The sequence below is a fragment of the Cicer arietinum genome, chromosome 1, assembly GCF_000331145.2.
Source record: "Cicer arietinum cultivar CDC Frontier isolate Library 1 chromosome 1, Cicar.CDCFrontier_v2.0, whole genome shotgun sequence".
Taxonomy (NCBI): Eukaryota; Viridiplantae; Streptophyta; class Magnoliopsida; order Fabales; family Fabaceae; genus Cicer; species Cicer arietinum.
The window spans coordinates 3,510,176-3,528,305 of record NC_021160.2 but is presented as its reverse complement, the minus strand read 5'-3'; the positions used below and the strand labels follow the sequence as shown (position 1 = coordinate 3,528,305).

Here is an 18,130-nt window from a genome sequence, read left to right as displayed (position 1 = left end):
AACATGGAGTATTTTTGTATTCATAATCGCCATTAATGCAAATTAAAAGTTAGTGAATTGAGAGGAAAGTATGCACTAATCCATATGAAATGAAATAAAAATAAAAATAAAAATATTAGTTTAAAAGTTAATATATCTGGTTATAAATTTAGTTTATATACTTTTCAACTTTTCACCTATAATTTTTACTTATAAATGAAATATTAATAAATAATACATTTGGAAAAATAATTAATAATACATTACAAACTTAAATATTCTGAAATACTTCTTTTACAAATGAAAAAATGAATAGTCAACTACTTAACATTGATGATTTGTAATACTAAATTATATATACTTTACATTACTATATTTATGATTATCATAAATAAAAAAATTAAATAAAATAACTTAAAAAAACTGTATAATTTTTTTTGTCTATAAGTGATGTATAAAATTAATGAGAGAATGTAATTCAAATAAATAATTAATATTACATTAAACATAATATTTATTTTTAGAATTTATCTACTAAATATGACAATTGTTATGAAAGGTATAGTACTCCCTCCTGTAATATTTTGGACAAACTTCTCTAGATTTAAATATAAGTACAAACATCAAATATATTTTGGTTAAATTTAGATAAAAATACATTTGACTTTTTGACAAAATTGTCTTGCCATATCCGAAAGGATCCAAACATGATGTAACAACAAATCAATAGGGCCCTCTCCTTTCCTCTACAACATTTAATTTAGAGCCTCATTTAATAAGTTTGGTAAGAAACTTTTAAAATAAAGTAAATGTTCATTAATCTCTTTGATGTAATGTATAATAAGTTTAAAAATTTAATTGTAGAGACAATATCGTAATAAATATTTAAAGGTATCGTAAGAAATGAAGTAGAATAAAATAGTTTATTAAAAAGAAGGAATTTAAATCCTCTTAGATTTAAATAAAATTTAAGTAGAATTCGATATATTTTAATGATAAAACGATAAAAATAACTTTATCTTATTTAATTCAAATATAATAGAGTCTAAATTCGAATAAAATAATAAATTTTACTAACTCTCTTTAGAGATGAGAATATGTTAGGTCGACCAACAGGAGTCTATGGCCTAACCTAAGTCAGGTTAGACTTTTTTCTTAAACAGATAAAACAAAGACTTCTAAAAAAGTATATTTAGTTAAAAATGTCAAGCTACAAGCCATATAATAAGTCTTTTAGGTCTATTAGGTTGACATATTTAAATAAATATAAATAATATTCTTTTACTACATTAATTATTATATTAAATTTTAATATTTTTGTTATATATCAACTTTTAGTAATCTACACATATTAACCTCATTTAGTTTATAATATATTTAAATATATTATTATAAAATATAATTTAAGTATAATTATATAAAGTCATATTCTTCAAAGTGTGATGTTAAATATCAAAATAAAACTTAATTTCATTGACATATTAACTCGTTAATCTATTTAAAGATATGTTTGATTACTTATTTAAAAATATTATAATGAAATAGACTTTTAAGTAGGCTAAAAGACCATATCAAACTACTCATGTTTAAAAAGTAAATCTATGACATACCACATATCAGACTTAGCTTTGCACTTTTTGACAGCCTGAGACCTAGTAAAATGTAGCTCGGTCTAACCTATTTCCACTCTTAATTCTTCTATAAAAATCCCAACTCTAATGTAGATAAATAAAGAAAAAAATTGAGACAATAAATACTTAAATTTTATTACTTGTTTTACTATACATAAATAACTTTAAATGACAATTAAAAAGGTAAAAAAATGCTAATAAATAACTCCTAAGATATTGTTTAAAGAAACAAAAAGTTTATAAAAAATGATGTAGTTATTACCTTAATATATGTTTGAATAATGTCTCCAACAAAAAAATTAAATTTTATTGAATCTTTAACCAATGCAGTTAGGATATTCTTAGCATGATTTATTACAAAAAAAATATTTAATACTCCCTACATTTTAAAATATAAATAAATTTTAGTTAAAGAAAATTAATAAATTTAATTTAAAATTTAGACAAATTACAATAATTTTATTTTATATATTGAAATGGAGTACATGAGATTACATATATACTAAATTTCTTAAAGAAAGAATTAACTTATCTAGAATATTCAAACAATATTTCTGGTACACACGTTAACAAGACATTCAAAAAATCATATTGTAAAATTTTGAAAAATAAATTTTTTTATACATTAAAATTATCATTTTTAAATCTCAATTATTTTAATTGATTTCATTTGACTTTTCATAAAATTTATAATTCTTCAAGAAGAGAAATAAAAGTTTTTTTTAATAAGTTTATATGGAAATTGAGTTTTCAGCCAAAAATATATTATTATGGAAATTGAGTCTTAATAAAAAATTATATTATAATAAGCAATTCTTATGACTTGCTCAGCAAGTCGATCAATTAAAAAAATATAGTCCATTTTAATTTATTTGGAAAAAAATATATCAATCCACTGTTACATACGGTTGAAAAACTGGTCAGAGTCCTTATAACTTTTAGGCAAATATGGACAGAATTTTGAACTAAAATACGCAATATTTTGTTTGATAAAGAAACTTCCAACCGTTTCTGTTTTTATGTTATGCTGGTTACAGTAGCTTCACCTTTGCTATTTGTGTAAAAAGCATTTGAATGAATCTGCAAAAAATTTCACCTTTTTGGGTTGTGATTCATTGCCAGCTAGTGGTTCAGTGAAGATAATCTTGTGAGCTTTTTATTCTGAATAGTTTGGTAATTCAATTGGAAAAATTTGTGTTCTTTGTTTTGGGAACCATTGATGGACATTAGCTTGAATTGGAAAAACCCAGTTGAAATGGAAAAGGGGAAAAAAAAAGGAAGAATTTTTATTGGTTAATTTTTGTTAAATTTCAGAGGGATTATTTTGTGTGAGGAAATTATACTATATAAAGGGTGTTTGAGGATTCATTTTGTATTGAGATTTGTGTTTTGGGTTTGAGGGTTGTGATGTGATGGAGGAAGGTCATAGCAGTTCCAATTCTATGCCTCCTTTCTTGTCCAAGACTTATGAGATGGTTGATGATCCTTCAACTGATACCATTGTTTCATGGAGTGTCACCAATAGGAGTTTCATTGTTTGGAATCAACCAGATTTTGCAAAGGATTTGTTGCCCAAATACTTTAAGCATAATAACTTCTCAAGCTTCATCAGACAGCTCAACACCTATGTAAGCAAATTTAATTTTCTTGTTGTATGTTTGGTTTCAATTTTAGACGATCAAAATTGATTTAAGTATTTTGGAATTGATTTTGACATGTTTGCATGCCATTTAATAGAACTCATGTTATGTCTAAAATTGATTCTTAGTTTACATTGGGATTTGTAGCTTTTGACTCCATACATACTTTTGTATTCAACATTAATTTTCAAGTCACTTTATCCAAACAAAACCATTTTATCTTCGATTGGCTTTTAACTAATATCAATTTTATAAAATCAATTCATTCAAAATCAAAAATTTTCTAGTACAGAATCAAACACGCACTTCGAATATGTTTGATTTCACTTCTGGATGGAGCAAAATTGATTCTGGAGGCATATAATTGATGTTGACACATTTTGGTGTGCATAATAGAATTGATTATGATAATTTTAGATGTGCTCGAGAAAAAGTGATTTTGGCTCCAAAGTCAATTCTAACTTAAAAGCTAAAATGTCGATCTTGTAACTCTACAATTGATTTTTACCTTTAAATTCATTGTTCTACTCACTTTTACATGAATGTTCTCAAACATAAATCATTTTACATTCAACTCACTTCTAGTTAGAATCAATTTTATAAAATTCATTCATTCAAAATCAATTTTTGTCACCACGTAACCAAATACACATTCATCTTCATGGATTTGTTAACACGTTTTGTTTGGTTTTGTTGTTGTTTGTTTTTATGATTTATCACACCATAAAGGTTTTTTTATTGCTTGAACTCTGTCATGGTTTTTGGTTTGATTAGGGCTTTAGAAAAGTTGATCCAGAGCAATGGGAATTTGCAAATGATGATTTTGTAAAAGGTCAACCACATCTTATGAAGAATATCCATAGGCGCAAACCGGTTCATAGCCATTCTTTGCAGAATGTCCATGGCCAAGGGGCTGCTGCTCCTCCATTAACAGAATCTGAACGGCGGAATTTGAAAGGCGAGATTCAAATACTTAAACATGATAAACAGCAACTTCTTCTGGAATTTCAGAGACAAGAACAGGAGCAGAACATCAATGAGATAGATTTACTTTGCCTGAAGGATAGGTTGGAAAACTTGGAACAGAAGCAACAAAACATGCTGTCTTCTGTTTCTCAAGTGCTGCAGAAACCTGGTGTTGAATTAAGTCTCTATCCACTTACAGAGAACACGGAGAGAAAACGAAGGTATCCGAGAAATAGTTCCTTTAGTGATGAAGCTAGCATTGAAGATCCTATTGAAATTTCTCAAATGTTATGTGGAGAAAACGCTGATAGTACATCTGTTCTCTCATTAAGCATGGAACGATTGGATCTGCTCGATTCGTCCATAATGTATTGGGAGAATATTATGCTCGATTTGGGTGAAGCTTCTTTTCAAAGTCATTCAAACATAGATTTTGATGATTCTATTAATTGTGCAGATAGTCCGGATATATCTTGTGTACAACTAGATTTTGAAGTTCTGCCCAAGTCACCAATGATCGACGTGAACCCTGAGCCTGCTGTAGCCGTTGTTCCCTATCCTGTTGCATCAGAAGAACAACCTGCAGCAACAGCCCCTGTGACTACTGGTGTTAATGACGTATTTTGGGAACAATTCTTGACAGAAAATCCTGGTTCGAACGAAACTAGTGGAAAGAATAATGAAGGTAAGCCTGGTGAACAGGACCAATTTTGGTGGGACTATAGGAATATAATTAGATAAACTTCCAAAACAGATGGAGAATTCTTAATCAAACAGAGAAAACTGTGGAAAGTGATTATTCCTTTTAGCTTTTGATAATTTTGGCTGTAGGTATGCATATGGTTGGCTCTGCTATATATGCATAACCCCTAGTTTTGGTTGAATGTTATCATGAACTATACAGTTTTTTTAGGCATTTATTTTACTCTTACCTAGTTTTGGACTGGTTGAATTGTTGGCTATGCTATATATGCATAATCCTTAGTTTTGGACTTTTTGGTTTGATGTTATCATCTATTATAGAATTTATTCAAAGATGTTACTCAAATTAGTTTATCAAATATCAAAAGTGGAAGTTGGTTTATCAAATTGTGATGTTGAGTCACAATGCCATATAGAGAAAAAGGGCCTAATATTTTCAGTTACAAATTGCCTTTGATGGCATTTCTTGAATCATGTAATGGATTAAATTAGATGTAAATAAAGTAGGTGATAAAGGTTTAAATATTCTCTATGCTACCAGATTGAAAAATGAAATGTTCTGAGTACCTGTTATTTGTATTAAGGTTGAGGAGGGGTAGTTGTTGTCCCTTTGTTTTCAACATAAAAACCGATATATTCTGAGATTATTATGCATGGCTATGCTGGTTTGCTTATTAGAATGGAAAGAACCATTGATTAATGAATTTATGACACATGAGAGTATTACATTCAAATGAAATCTAGGCTAGATTATTGGTTTAAGTTTTTCATATTGGGAAATGCAATAAATTATTTTGAGTATATTTTTGTACTTTGTAATGCTGTTTTTTTCATTCAATAATTTTTACCGAACTGTTGAGTAGTAAATTTATTCAATAAGGACTTGGAGTATTTACATTTTAACTACAAGAACTTAATGAAAACTAGACTTATAAATAAATACATTATGGTGTGTGAGTTGGGGGAGAGAATAAGATAGGTCGACCAATAAGGATATATGACTTAATCTACGATAGATTTATATTGGGCTTGATTTTTTTTATTTATAAAAATAAGTAAATTAAAGCTTTTATTAAAATCAATTTAGTTAAACATGTAAGAGTGTCAGACTATAGGTCGTCGATAAAATCTTTTAGGTTTATTAAAGAAAATATAAATAATATTCTTTTTTTACTATTAATCATATATTAAGTTATATACTTCTTACATCAATTTTTAACATAGTTAAACGTACGATAAAATAAAATATCATAGTATAAAATTAGATTCTTAAAAGATTATGTTCGATATTAAAATAAAATTTAGTCTTATTAAATTATTACTTTATTAGTTTATTTACGAAAATTTTATTAATACCGACAATTTTAGTAGCTTTAGGTTGTCTTAAAACAAATTATAAAAATTTTAAATAAATTTTCAGATCAAATAATATTTTTAAAAAGGTAAGTGAAAGTTAAAAGTAGATCTATAAAATAATCAAGTTTAACCATTTATTGTAGGTCGGACTAATATATTATTGTTGCACACACTAAGTACATATTGTGAGGCTTACGGTAAGAAAGCTTCAAGATAGAATGGTGATGAATTACTATATATATTGTGAAACTAACTTGTGGTCTTTATTGTATTAATTTTTCTTGTATTCCTCCTATATTCCGTTGGTAAAAGTAATGATGGAAATTTGGATTTGTGTATCGTTTGATGAATTAACAATTACTTGACTAGATTCAAAGTTTTGTTATTATGGGGTTGAATTCAATCGGTGTGCATAGTTTATTCTTATTACTTTAAATGATGTGTCATGTGTTACGTTTTCATTCACATGAGCATATTATTATTATTTTCAAAGTACGTAAGAAAATCACCATCAAGGGCCCGCAACAAAGTTCCAATAGCTGTGACTATGATGTAAAAAGACCTTGATTTTGTCATTTAGAAATGTAGTTACTACGTGGTGTGCTCAAATGGCAATTCATCATTGATTATTTCCTTCCCAAAAAATGTCTATTTTGTAGAGTTAGAGAAGACTAAGAAAAGGTAAAGATTAGTCAAAACAAAACAATAAAGGGTAAAAATGGTATATATTACCCATTCTGCTTATTGGATAATATAAGGATTAGGATAAATTGTATGAACAATTTTTCTCACCCTCACATTTCTAAATTCATGTTAGACAATAAAATAAAATAAAGTTTTGAAGTTTTATTCTGTTTTGATTTTGCACAAATTAGTTGAAATTAGTGTCCATGAACCCTTTGCTGTTAATGGTTTTTTAGCATTTTGGGTTGAGATTGGCAAATTGCCATGTCTTCAACAATTCAACAAAAGTCTATGATGATCAAATTAGAGGCTTCCACCAAATTAAAGGTAATAATCACCAGCCAGCAAATTAAAGACAGTTATAAAGATAAAATAAAATAATCCACGTATAGCTAAACCCAAACCAGACTAAAAGGTCCTTGTATAAAATGCATGTTTGAATTTAAATCGAAACATAGAGAAAATGAAATACTTTGACCACACAAAATTCTCGAATCTAGTATAGTTTCAATGTTTCTTTCTAGAAACAAAATATGCGATATAATGATCGCAGTCGTTGTGATTAATTTATTACAAATACTTCTTAATTTATCATTGATTATTAATTTAATAATTAATTTTATTGATCTTAATGATAAAATAAATTTTATTTACTAAAATATCTTTTTAAATATAGTTAATTGATAAGTTTAATTATTTGAGATATAATAAATAAATATATATTAATATAAAAAGTTAATTATGAGAGAGAGTGAGATAAATAATTTTTAGTAATTAAAATGTTAAAAGATTTTTTTTCTCTCATAAATGAACCATTAAGTATTTGAGAAAATCTCAACTCATAAAATAATAAATAACTTAAACCAAAATAATGACAAAAGACACTTTTAAAATGAGCCGAAGGGACTACTATTGAAAATTTCAATGTCAACTAAAATTACAATATCTTGTATAATTAATGTTTTGTTAAATTAAGAGATGAATCAATTATGTATACTTTCAGACCAAAATAATATGTCTATGGCCAATATTACATTGGTCTCAAAATACACCAGATTTAGATCCCTTAAGCAAAGTATCATATGTTCAAACTTTGTGGATAGATATATTAGATATAATATTATAATCACTCTAGTAATTACGATTAGTTAATTATTTTTATTATATTAATAAGAAAAGCAAACAGTCAAGAAAATAGATCCCATTAAAAATAATCATTAAAGTTTTTGATTGAGATTAATAATCAACAAAATTAATAAATATTACGTACCAATAACATGTCATCGCATAATATTGCGTCTTTTAAGTAAATGAGAATGACTCTAAAAATATTTCAAGGAATTTAATACATGAGATCATACATATATATTAATATGGAGTCCATAATTAAATGATATAAATTACTATGATAGGTAAATCGTCAAATAAAACTTATAAATTCCCAAAATTTGTTAGGGAGTTCGGGACACCAAAGAGTAATGGACTAGGATTGCAATAAATTTTGATACTATATTTCTATGACTCAAGATATTAATGCAATAGATATATAAATAAGGCTTAATTGCACTTTTGGTCCCCCTATTATAGGTGAAAATTGAAAGTAGTCCCCCCATTTTGTTTCTCCTCAGTTTCAGTCCCCTAAACAGAATTTGAGTCCAAATCATGATGAGTTGTCATTTTTTTAATGACGTGTCAATAAAAATGCGGACGTGACAGACGCATACGTGGAATAAACTTATTATTATATTATTTCTGATTAAAAAATATAATTTATATTTTTAAAAATCATTATTATAATTGTTAAAAATCATTATTACAAATAAAATTTATTTGTTAAAATTAAATTAAAAGAAAAAATACCTAAAATAAAAAATCCTAAACAAATCAAAATCAAAAGGATTCACTCATGAACCCTAAAATCATGAACCCTAAAATCATTCTGAATCCTTTTGGATTTTATGAAATTTTATGAGCGACAGATATATGAAATGAGGAAGAGAGCTGAGCTTAAGGCTGTTGTGTCTAACCTGGAGAGGCCTTGGGAGGTGGTGGAGAAACCCCCCAAACTGTTCTCTGTCAGGGCCGATGAGCAGCTCAAGGTTTTGGCTGATAGGTTTCAGAAGCCTGGTGGTTTTGACCTTTGGACTGAAAATGATGGACCTCAACTGTTTCAAACACCTGATGAGTTGCCTTCTGCAAGGTTCTTTCCTAAAGGGGTTGTTCATAGTATCAAGCCTTATATGAAGGTTACTGGTGATGATTTGGTGGAGGGACCAAATGTTTTGGAAGAGGATGGCGATGAAGAGCGTTGGTCAGAGGATGTTGATGACGGTGAGGGTGGTTCTTCTCCTTTGAACTATGGGAGGAATGGAGTGAATGTCAGCGGGCGATTGAGAAAGAATGTGAATGGAAGGAGGTATTTGTCAGAGGATGTTGATCGGTCCCATGGTGAGCGTTCTTCTCATTTGAATTCTGGGAGGAATGAAATTGAATGTTCATGGTGTATTGAGAAAGAATGAGAATGGAAAGAGACATTCATTACTGGACATTCATTATGATATGGGTTTGCAACAAGATGGAAGTTATCAATTTTTAATTTGAGTCCAAAAGGATTCATGATTTTAGGGTTCATGAGTGAATCCTTTTGATTTTGATTTGTTTAGGATTTTTGATTTTAGGTGTTTTTTTTTTTTAATTTAATTTTAACAAATAAATTTTATTTGTAATAATAATTTTTAACAATTATAATAATGATTTTTAAAAATATAAATTATATTTTTTAATCAGAAATAATATAATAATAAGTTTATTCCACGTATGCGTTTGCCACGTCAGCTTTTTATTGACACGTCATTAAAAAATGACAACTCATCATGATTTGGACTCAAATTCTGTTTGGGACTAAAACTGGGGAGAAACAAAATGGGGGGACTACTTTCAATTTTCACCTATAATAGGGGGACCAAAAGTGCAATTAAGCCTATAAATAACATCTCTTTATATCCAACATTCAACAAAATTACCGTGCATTATGCAGTAAAATGTTAGTAGATGCGTACGAATGCCCGAAAGGAATGAACATTTTGTTGGACTGTCGGTCATGTAATAAAACAATGGTAAAAAGAAAGGGTTGAATAATGTGATTTAGGAATGGGTTTGAGTTCCAAATTCCAACAAGTATTACTGAATTGTGAATAGCAGCATAATATATGTCAGAAATTCTTACACGTACGGTATCAAACAAGTTTTGCCATATTATTTTGCTAAAGACAAAGCCTCTGTTCTAAGTATGATTCAAGCAGATATAACTATTTACAACAAGGAAACTTTAATGCTTCTACTTTTTAACAGTTATATATATATAATTCCATAATGCAACTATACTCTGGAATTGGTACTGTAACTTAATACTGTTAGCTTGGATTTATACAACCATTATTAATTAGATATTTTGTCATCGTGTAGATGTGGTGGCATTAATGCCTAACATCAGAGCAATTGGGTGACGTGTACGTTTTGCATCCCTAAGAGAATATCATGAGGAATCTAGGGATCTAAATTCGTTGCAACTTAATGACCATCGTTACAACATTTTGTTGGATCTTGTTTTGGAGGTACGGTGCAACAACTCGATAAATTTCTTGTATTACAATTAAATATATATCTTTATTAGATAGATATATGCATGCATAAATATCTCTTTACTAATATTTTCACCGTAATAAAATATTCTGTTAGAGAGAATGTAATAGTTAACTAGAGGCTAGAAACATGAAATTAGAAGAGATCTATATGCAACTAACATTAAAATTGTTAAAGATGTGGATAGAAACATAAGAGTTTGAAGTAAAATGAAAGCAAGAAAAAAATAACAAATACTTGTAGAAATAAACTATTTACATTTCTGGTTAAGCCAGTTAAATAGAAAGAGATTGTTATTGATAGTAACCCCAATGAATTTGTGAATTGAAACCAAAACCATGTTGCTTCATTTCAAACCATACCTGTCTGAATACTTTGATTATAAGGTCATGATACTCATCAGCATTCAAAGTCAAATAACATGCCAAAAGCTCTTCCATTTCTTCTGGTTTCTTAATCCCTTTCTCTTCAATCATTTCAATCATTGAATCTCTGAAATCCTGTTTTGGATTTAATGAACATTTTATCACAGCAAAACTATCTAATTCTGGTTTACCAATTTCCTCCCTTTCTAATTTCTTCATTTTCAGTTTTGCTTTGTTCCTCATTTCTTCTAGAGCTTTTATTCTGCAAATTTCAATCTTTGAAACCATCCTTGGTGAATATATTTTGACCCTTGAGACTTTCTTTGGTTTCCTCCTTTGAATTTCTCTGTTAAAATTCAATGGTCTTTTCTGTTTCTCACTTTTTACCTTCAACTCCTTCAAATTCAACTTCTCAGAACAAAGTTTCTTCTGAAACAGCCTTTCACTTTTCACATAACCATTTTCTTTGACACTTCTTAAACTAGAAGGATTCTTCAACCCTGCATAATAAGTAGCAAAAGAATGTGTTCTTGGTGTACAAATTGTTCTTGGTGATTCAAATTGAAACAGAACATCTTCTTCTTCTTCTTCTTCTTCTTGTTCTTCAATCTCTTTTACTTCTCTTTCAAGTTTCAAGAGTTGTTCTTCCAAAACTTGTTGTGCTTTCCTCTCAAATCTTCTCCTTATGTTATCATATTCCTTGTCTCTATCATACTCATCAATCTTCAATAAACCCTTCTTATTATTATTATTATCATTGAACAATTTTCTCTCATGAACTTCTACACCAATCTTCTTCTTCTTCAACTTGAGTGTGCCTTGTCTTCTTCCATTTTTCTCATGTGGTGGTGAAAGTGAAACAACAGATGAAGAAGAATTATGCTCTAGTTTTTCCTTCTGCTTAACTTTTGCATGATTTGAATCTGAATTAATTCTCATGTGTTTTAGCTTTGAAAGCCAAGAAAAAGGAGAGGCATAAGAAATGAAAGAAGATGAAGATGAAGATGAAGTTGAAGTTTTTCTTCCACCCCATTTCATGATTATGTGTTTGTTTGTTTGTTGTTTGCAATGTTTTGGTAAATACTAGGTTGAAGAAGAGAAGTGGAAGATAATGTGAGTGGTGAAAGACATGTGTGATACGGTTAGAATGTTAAATAGGAACGTGGGTTTCCTATTGTTTCCTCACTTTCATCTAACTAAAATTTTATGTTTTAAAAGAGAAAACCCGCCATAAATCTTGTGACAATTAACAACTTTTTTGTTGCTTTATAGTTTGTAGAGTCAGAGAAAGTTGTGTACTAAATCAATGAATTACCCTCTTTTTTAGGCCCACGGAGTACTGTGGTGGTTGGTTACATTACATTACATCTAGGCAACTTCTTTGTTTATTATAACTACTATTATTACTTTGGTAAACACTTTATTACTATTTAATTACCATTCATTTAGTCATGTCAGAGATAAATTCAATTTCTTCATCAAATTTTTAGTTGATATACATGTTGGGTCATAAAGGATGTAATGATCAATATTATATTGGATTCAAAAATTTTAACATTTATTTTTCATCTATGATAAAACTTTTATTCACAGTTAATACATCAACAGTAAAAACATACTTAGAAGATTTTATTTATATAACAATGATTTAGTTGTGTGAGAGAAAACCTAGTACCTTTGTTGACTTTTCAAGTAAAGATAGATATTCCTTGCCGTTGAAAAATCTCGTATTTGACACAGTTTGTTTATTATTTTAAAGATAGTGTGTTTTTGAATTACAAGTTAGTTGGAGCTATCAATAAAAAGTTTATGATGAAAAAATAGTTTTTTTTTTTTTACTTATAATTATTTTTTTAAGCGGAATTAGAGTGTAAAACACATACTAAAATTGACATTTCGACTATATTGATCATCGTGATAAACATATCACTCTATGAAGCATGACTATATCAAATGCAAAATTTTCTAACAATAAATAATCCATATTGCATGAGACTAGGTAAGTTTGATTTTTTGTTGGAAAGTCGCAAGCCTCCATTCAAATTTATGTTTGGGAACTTCAATCTAAAGATTTAGTTGTGTGACAGTCAGAGAAACTAGTTTGTTTAATGACTTATGTACAATTATGTATCTTCTTTAATCTAAATTTGCGAGTACATAAATCTGAGTATTATGAATCAAGTACATTTGATGATCTTCTAGTGAAGGGCACCGACTCTACTAGTGCACTATTAAAAACTAAAGTTTGTGTTGCATGGTTACATGATTAAATACATAATGTTTATACATACACAAAAGAAATTTTTTTAATAATAAGAAAAATTGATTATATTTTTTATAAACAAATTTTTTTACAACGATAACTGATCAAAAATTGTTATTGAAAAATTGATATATTTGTCTTAATTTAAATAAAAATGATAACCGATAAGTTGGTGTGTCTGCTTTTAAATTAAGATCAAATACATTAATTTTTTAATAATTATATTTTATTTTGGAGAGTATTAACTATGAGATGGAAATTGGCATTAATGTGGTTAGATGGAAAGATTAATTAGATGGGTTATAGGGGTTTCTTTTTGGATTTTGTAATGGTCCCTCTAGGCGACAATTTGCTTTGTATTATTCCCGGCCAGAAACGCACATCTGGTCCAACGTTTTGTTTGTTTATTTTTGGCAGTTGAGAGAAGCCTAAGTCTCAAAGGTATAGATAAAAATAGGTCGGACAATACTTGTCTTAAATACATACTTGTTTTGGTACACAGTATAATGTCGGAGTAGATAAAAAGAAAGTTATGGATAGTAAGGAACCGGCTGTATGTTTCCATACTCAACATTAGTAAGGAGTCTTCTATTTCTTTTGAAACATGGAGATGATTTCTATGAAAGTAGTGTCATAGTCATCATGTTTCTAAGGTTTATGTGACATACTAAAACTTTAAAATTTATGTTTTTATTTTTTTTAAATGTGTATTTATTTGACTTTTGAAATAAATCATTATCATAAAGAAAATATGAAATGCTAGTTAATAGATATGTATTTTTGAAAATAATAACAATTTTTTACATTTTTATTTTTATTATTTTGAGTTAAATATATTTTTAGTCTTTATAAAATTTTGACCTTTCAATATTAATCTCTATAAAATAAAAATACATTTTTTAGTTCATAAAAAAATATCCAGATATTACTTAAACAAAATATGTTTAATTGTCTTTTAACTTTAAATTTTTAAATATTTTTTGCACTCATGTTTATAGTATTATAAAAAAATCCTCCATAAAAATTTAAATTAACAGTAGAGACTAAAGTGCATGTATGATGGTATTTTTATTTTAAAAAGACTAAAATTAAAATGTTGAAATTTTATAGAAACTAAAAACATACTAAATTTTTTCTAAAAATATAGACAATTGTTCATTTTAAAATTCTCGACAAAAAAAAAAGTTACGCAAGTTTTAAAAAATAAAAAACAAAAATATCTTCACAAAATAAATAGACCTTTAATGTTTTAAAAAAGTGTCAATTTAGCAAATATTCAAATTTATTGAGCTAGCCCGCTAAGCTTGATCTCCTATAAAGTTGATTCAACTCAATTTTTGGAAGAGATTTTCTTCTCTCCTCCAATATTCTAAAATACTCTTAAAATTGTTTTTTTTTTCTTTCAATTTTTATCTGTCTTTATTAACTAATCTATAAATAATATGTTTGAATCGATCAATCTATCTTTTTAGTATTTAATGTATTTCTTACTTCCGAATTAATTACTTTAGTGAGTGTTTAAATTAACTAATCTAAATACGAAATATGAATTTCAATATTTTCAAAAGCTTTTTAAATTACCCAATTCATACACAATTCAAACGCCGTTGCAAAGATAGAAGTTTGATGTATGCACCAAAGTGCATGTTTGAAAACTCATCAAAAAACTACAAATTGAGAATTAACTAATGGATCTTAATTGTTCTATACTTGCTGAGGTACTTGATCTTATGAACTGTAGCAGACTATTTGTAATGTGCTTAGTACTAATCCATAAGTTGGTATGGCTAACGCAGTAACACCGTACGGATTGAATAGTTCATAGGTATAAAATCAATGAAAATGTTAAAGTTGGTATTTCATAAAATATTATAGGTTTGGACTGGTTAATTTGGACACTATCAATTTAGACGATTGATATTTGTAACTACCATGATTGGTTAAATTTTGTATGTATATATATAATAATCAACTATCAATTTATTAATCAATTATTCAATATTTCATTTAAGGGGTTATGACGTGATACATTAAATGAATATAATTATTCCACCTTGATTTTATATTAATGTGATACACTTCAAACTAATTTATTTTTATATAAAATTTAAGTCTCTTGAAGACTTATTTCTCCGTAATTAGTCATTAGACAATTGTAATTACTGACAAATTTATCCTAAAGATGACCTAAGTTTTATAGAAAAGTTAGTCTCGAGTGTGATTACAATGATGTAGGATTAGGGATGTAATAACGAGTCTATTTGGTTCTTTTATTTGGAGAACAAATTATGAAAAATAAATAATAGTTAGTTTGGTTTAGTTTTTGCAATTTTTTCTAAGAAAATCTGAACTAAACCGCACATTAAATTGATTTAATTTGGTTCAATTGAGTTGATAGTTTTTAAAATTTAACACACTTATTCTAAAAGATGTAAATTTCTTTCTCATATTCTATTAAAATAAATACTTAAGTTACAATGAGGAAAAAAAAACTAATGATTAAAAACATACATTAATACAATATATTTTTTAACATAACAAACCTAATAGTGTGTAATAATAAAATATAATGGTTTGTTTGGAGAGATTAGTTTTTAATGACATTAAATTGATTTCCGATGGAATAGGGTCATGTTTGATTGTTTTCATTCGACCACACATGGCAAAATTCGAACCAATTTAATTTGTTTTGAATTGGGTCTTCGAATTCATCAAATCATTTGCATGTTACTTAAACTCCTATGTAGAATCCACATTCGATGTGACATATTAACTTCACATGTCACGCCTTATAGATTGGTAAGATTGATCTACCCGATCTTGCCTACTTTGTCATGACAAGCTCCATTACACAAATGGACTAGATTGGAGTCGTTCCACTTGTTATTTTCTTGTAAGTTATTAAGCTCGTCCTACCAAAAAAAAAACTCACAATAGTTAGGATAAAAATCCACATAATGAGAATGAACACGAAGAAGAGTAATTATTTGTAAAATTAAGTGGATATTAGTGCGGGTACGAGTACGGAAACTATAGTACCCTCTCCTTCCCGCACTCGCACTTATAAAAATATATTATTTATTTATTATATTAGTGTTTAGTTTAATTAATTGTTTTCTTTTATATTTTAATATCTATTAATATCATTGGACCACTATAATATTTATAATCAAATGATTAATATTTGCAAACTTTTTAAGAATTTGATTATGATGAATAGGTAAATAACTGTGACTTTATAACTAAGAGTTATGTCTTATTAATCGTGACTTTATAATTATACTTGCAACTTCCTATCAATTGTTTTTACAGATTTCGAATAATATTATCGTAAGACTTGCAACTTCATAAAGTATTATTATAGATATTTGAATGTGTATCGTAACAAGTGTTCATTTGAAATGTTTTGAGTTAGAAAATATTTTAGTTTATAATACTTTATTATTGAATTTAAGATATTTGAATAATTTTTAAATTTAATCATAACAATATCATTTATTTATCGATCATTTTAGTTAAAGTGTGGGTAATGGGTAGGATACAGGCACTTAGATACCCAGATGGAGTGGATACACGGATATGAGTATTTTTTTAAACTGCAGATATGAGAACGGATATTATTGTACCCTACCCAACCCCTACCCATTGTCATCTCTATTAGTCACTATGAGCTACGAGGGCCAATGGGCAAGAATGACTCGTTTTAATTTTCTTCTATTTTTTCTGATAAATTTACTATTTTAATTTTTTTATGTCACTTTCTTATATTAATTTCTCACAATTATTTATTTAAAACAATATTCAAATTTTTTATTAAAAAAAAATCGATTTAATAGATGTATGATTTTATCTAACTATAACGTTGAATACCAGTTAAACTAAAATTTTATTCCTTCAGTTGAACTAAATAAATCACTTATAAACTTTAAAATTTTAAAAAAATTTGGCTATTTATTTTATTAAGTTTATATATTTAAAATTATTTTTTATACATAACTTTTAAATTACATAATCACTGTCAAATTTTTTACTAATAATACTTTTTCATAAACCACATAGTGTGATGTTGGAGCTAGACTGGAATTAGAGAGAGTTTAACTAAATAGATAATATTTTTTCAAAAACCAACCAGTAATAATAGTAATTAGACACATTTTATACTATTATGAATATATTTACCTATTTGCAAAAGTAAAAAATTAATTTGAGTGATGTTTATAATTCTGAAGAATTTGGCTATTTATTATAATGAAATTTGGAATACCCATCTTTGAGAACAAATCACCATTCATCCCTCTAATTTCATTTCAATAAGCCATTTTATTCTATAGTTCATATTTTTTTTTCATACTTTTGTCCTAGCTAGTTCATATGTAGTTATTAAGCGCAAAAAAACTCGGTGCATGGGAGGAAGAAGGAGTTGTTGCAATACCTTTGTGATATTTAAATTGTGATCGAACTAACAACTCTTCAATTTTAAAATACATCTCAAGACTCAAAGTATATCATGTGTCAAGACTCAAAGTATATTATGAATTGATTCTCAAATCAAAAGAAAATATTATATAGTGAAAAACAACTCTTTAATCTTTAAGATAAAAGCACATTTGCATCAAAACTTAGAGTGACATTACTAATAACTTCCTGATAAAATGTTAGGTTGATGTTGTACTATTCTAAGTTTAGGGTTTAAGTAGACTAAGAAGAGAAATAAAAGTTATAACTTGATTCTTCAATTTTTTTTTTTTTTGTCAACTGTTTCTTCAATTTTTTTTTTTTGTCAACTGTTTCTTCATTGTCTAAAATGAGAAAAACTACAATTGAAGTACTAATATAAATGGGCCAAAAGAAGAGTCCAAACTCAAATACACATCATAAAATTATTGAATTAAAAGATAAAAT

General features: G+C 27.5%; 2 protein-coding genes across 2 annotated transcripts; one reads left to right on the top strand and one right to left on the bottom strand.

Annotated features, from left to right (window-relative positions):
* Positions 1 to 2,514: 2,514 nt before the first annotated feature.
* On the top strand, positions 2,515 to 5,298 carry HSFA4C (heat stress transcription factor A-4c). The gene is made up of 2 exons (XM_004485877.4): positions 2,515 to 3,238; positions 4,025 to 5,298. The coding sequence occupies exons 1-2, from the start codon at positions 3,023 to 3,025 to the stop codon at positions 4,955 to 4,957; spliced, it is 1,149 nt and encodes a 382-aa protein (XP_004485934.1). The 5' UTR covers positions 2,515 to 3,022; the 3' UTR covers positions 4,958 to 5,298.
* Positions 5,299 to 10,893: 5,595 nt separating this feature from the next.
* On the bottom strand, positions 10,894 to 12,003 carry LOC101515364 (transcription repressor OFP5-like). The gene has a single exon (XM_004486220.1). It carries the CDS (start codon positions 12,001 to 12,003, stop codon positions 10,894 to 10,896), a length of 1,110 nt encoding a protein of 369 aa, XP_004486277.1.
* Between the last annotated feature and the right edge of the window lie 6,127 nt (positions 12,004 to 18,130).

Bases quoted from the DNA above. Each gene is read 5' to 3' on its own strand.
- LOC101515364 (XM_004486220.1), bottom strand. From the start codon at position 12,003: ATGAAATGGGGTGGAAGAAAAACTTCAACTTCATCTTCATCTTCATCT.
- HSFA4C (XM_004485877.4), top strand. From the start codon at position 3,023: ATGGAGGAAGGTCATAGCAGTTCCAATTCTATGCCTCCTTTCTTGTCC. The intron at 3,239-4,024 runs GTAAGCAAATTT...TGGTTTGATTAG, and splicing joins TCAGACAGCTCAACACCTAT to GGCTTTAGAAAAGTTGATCC.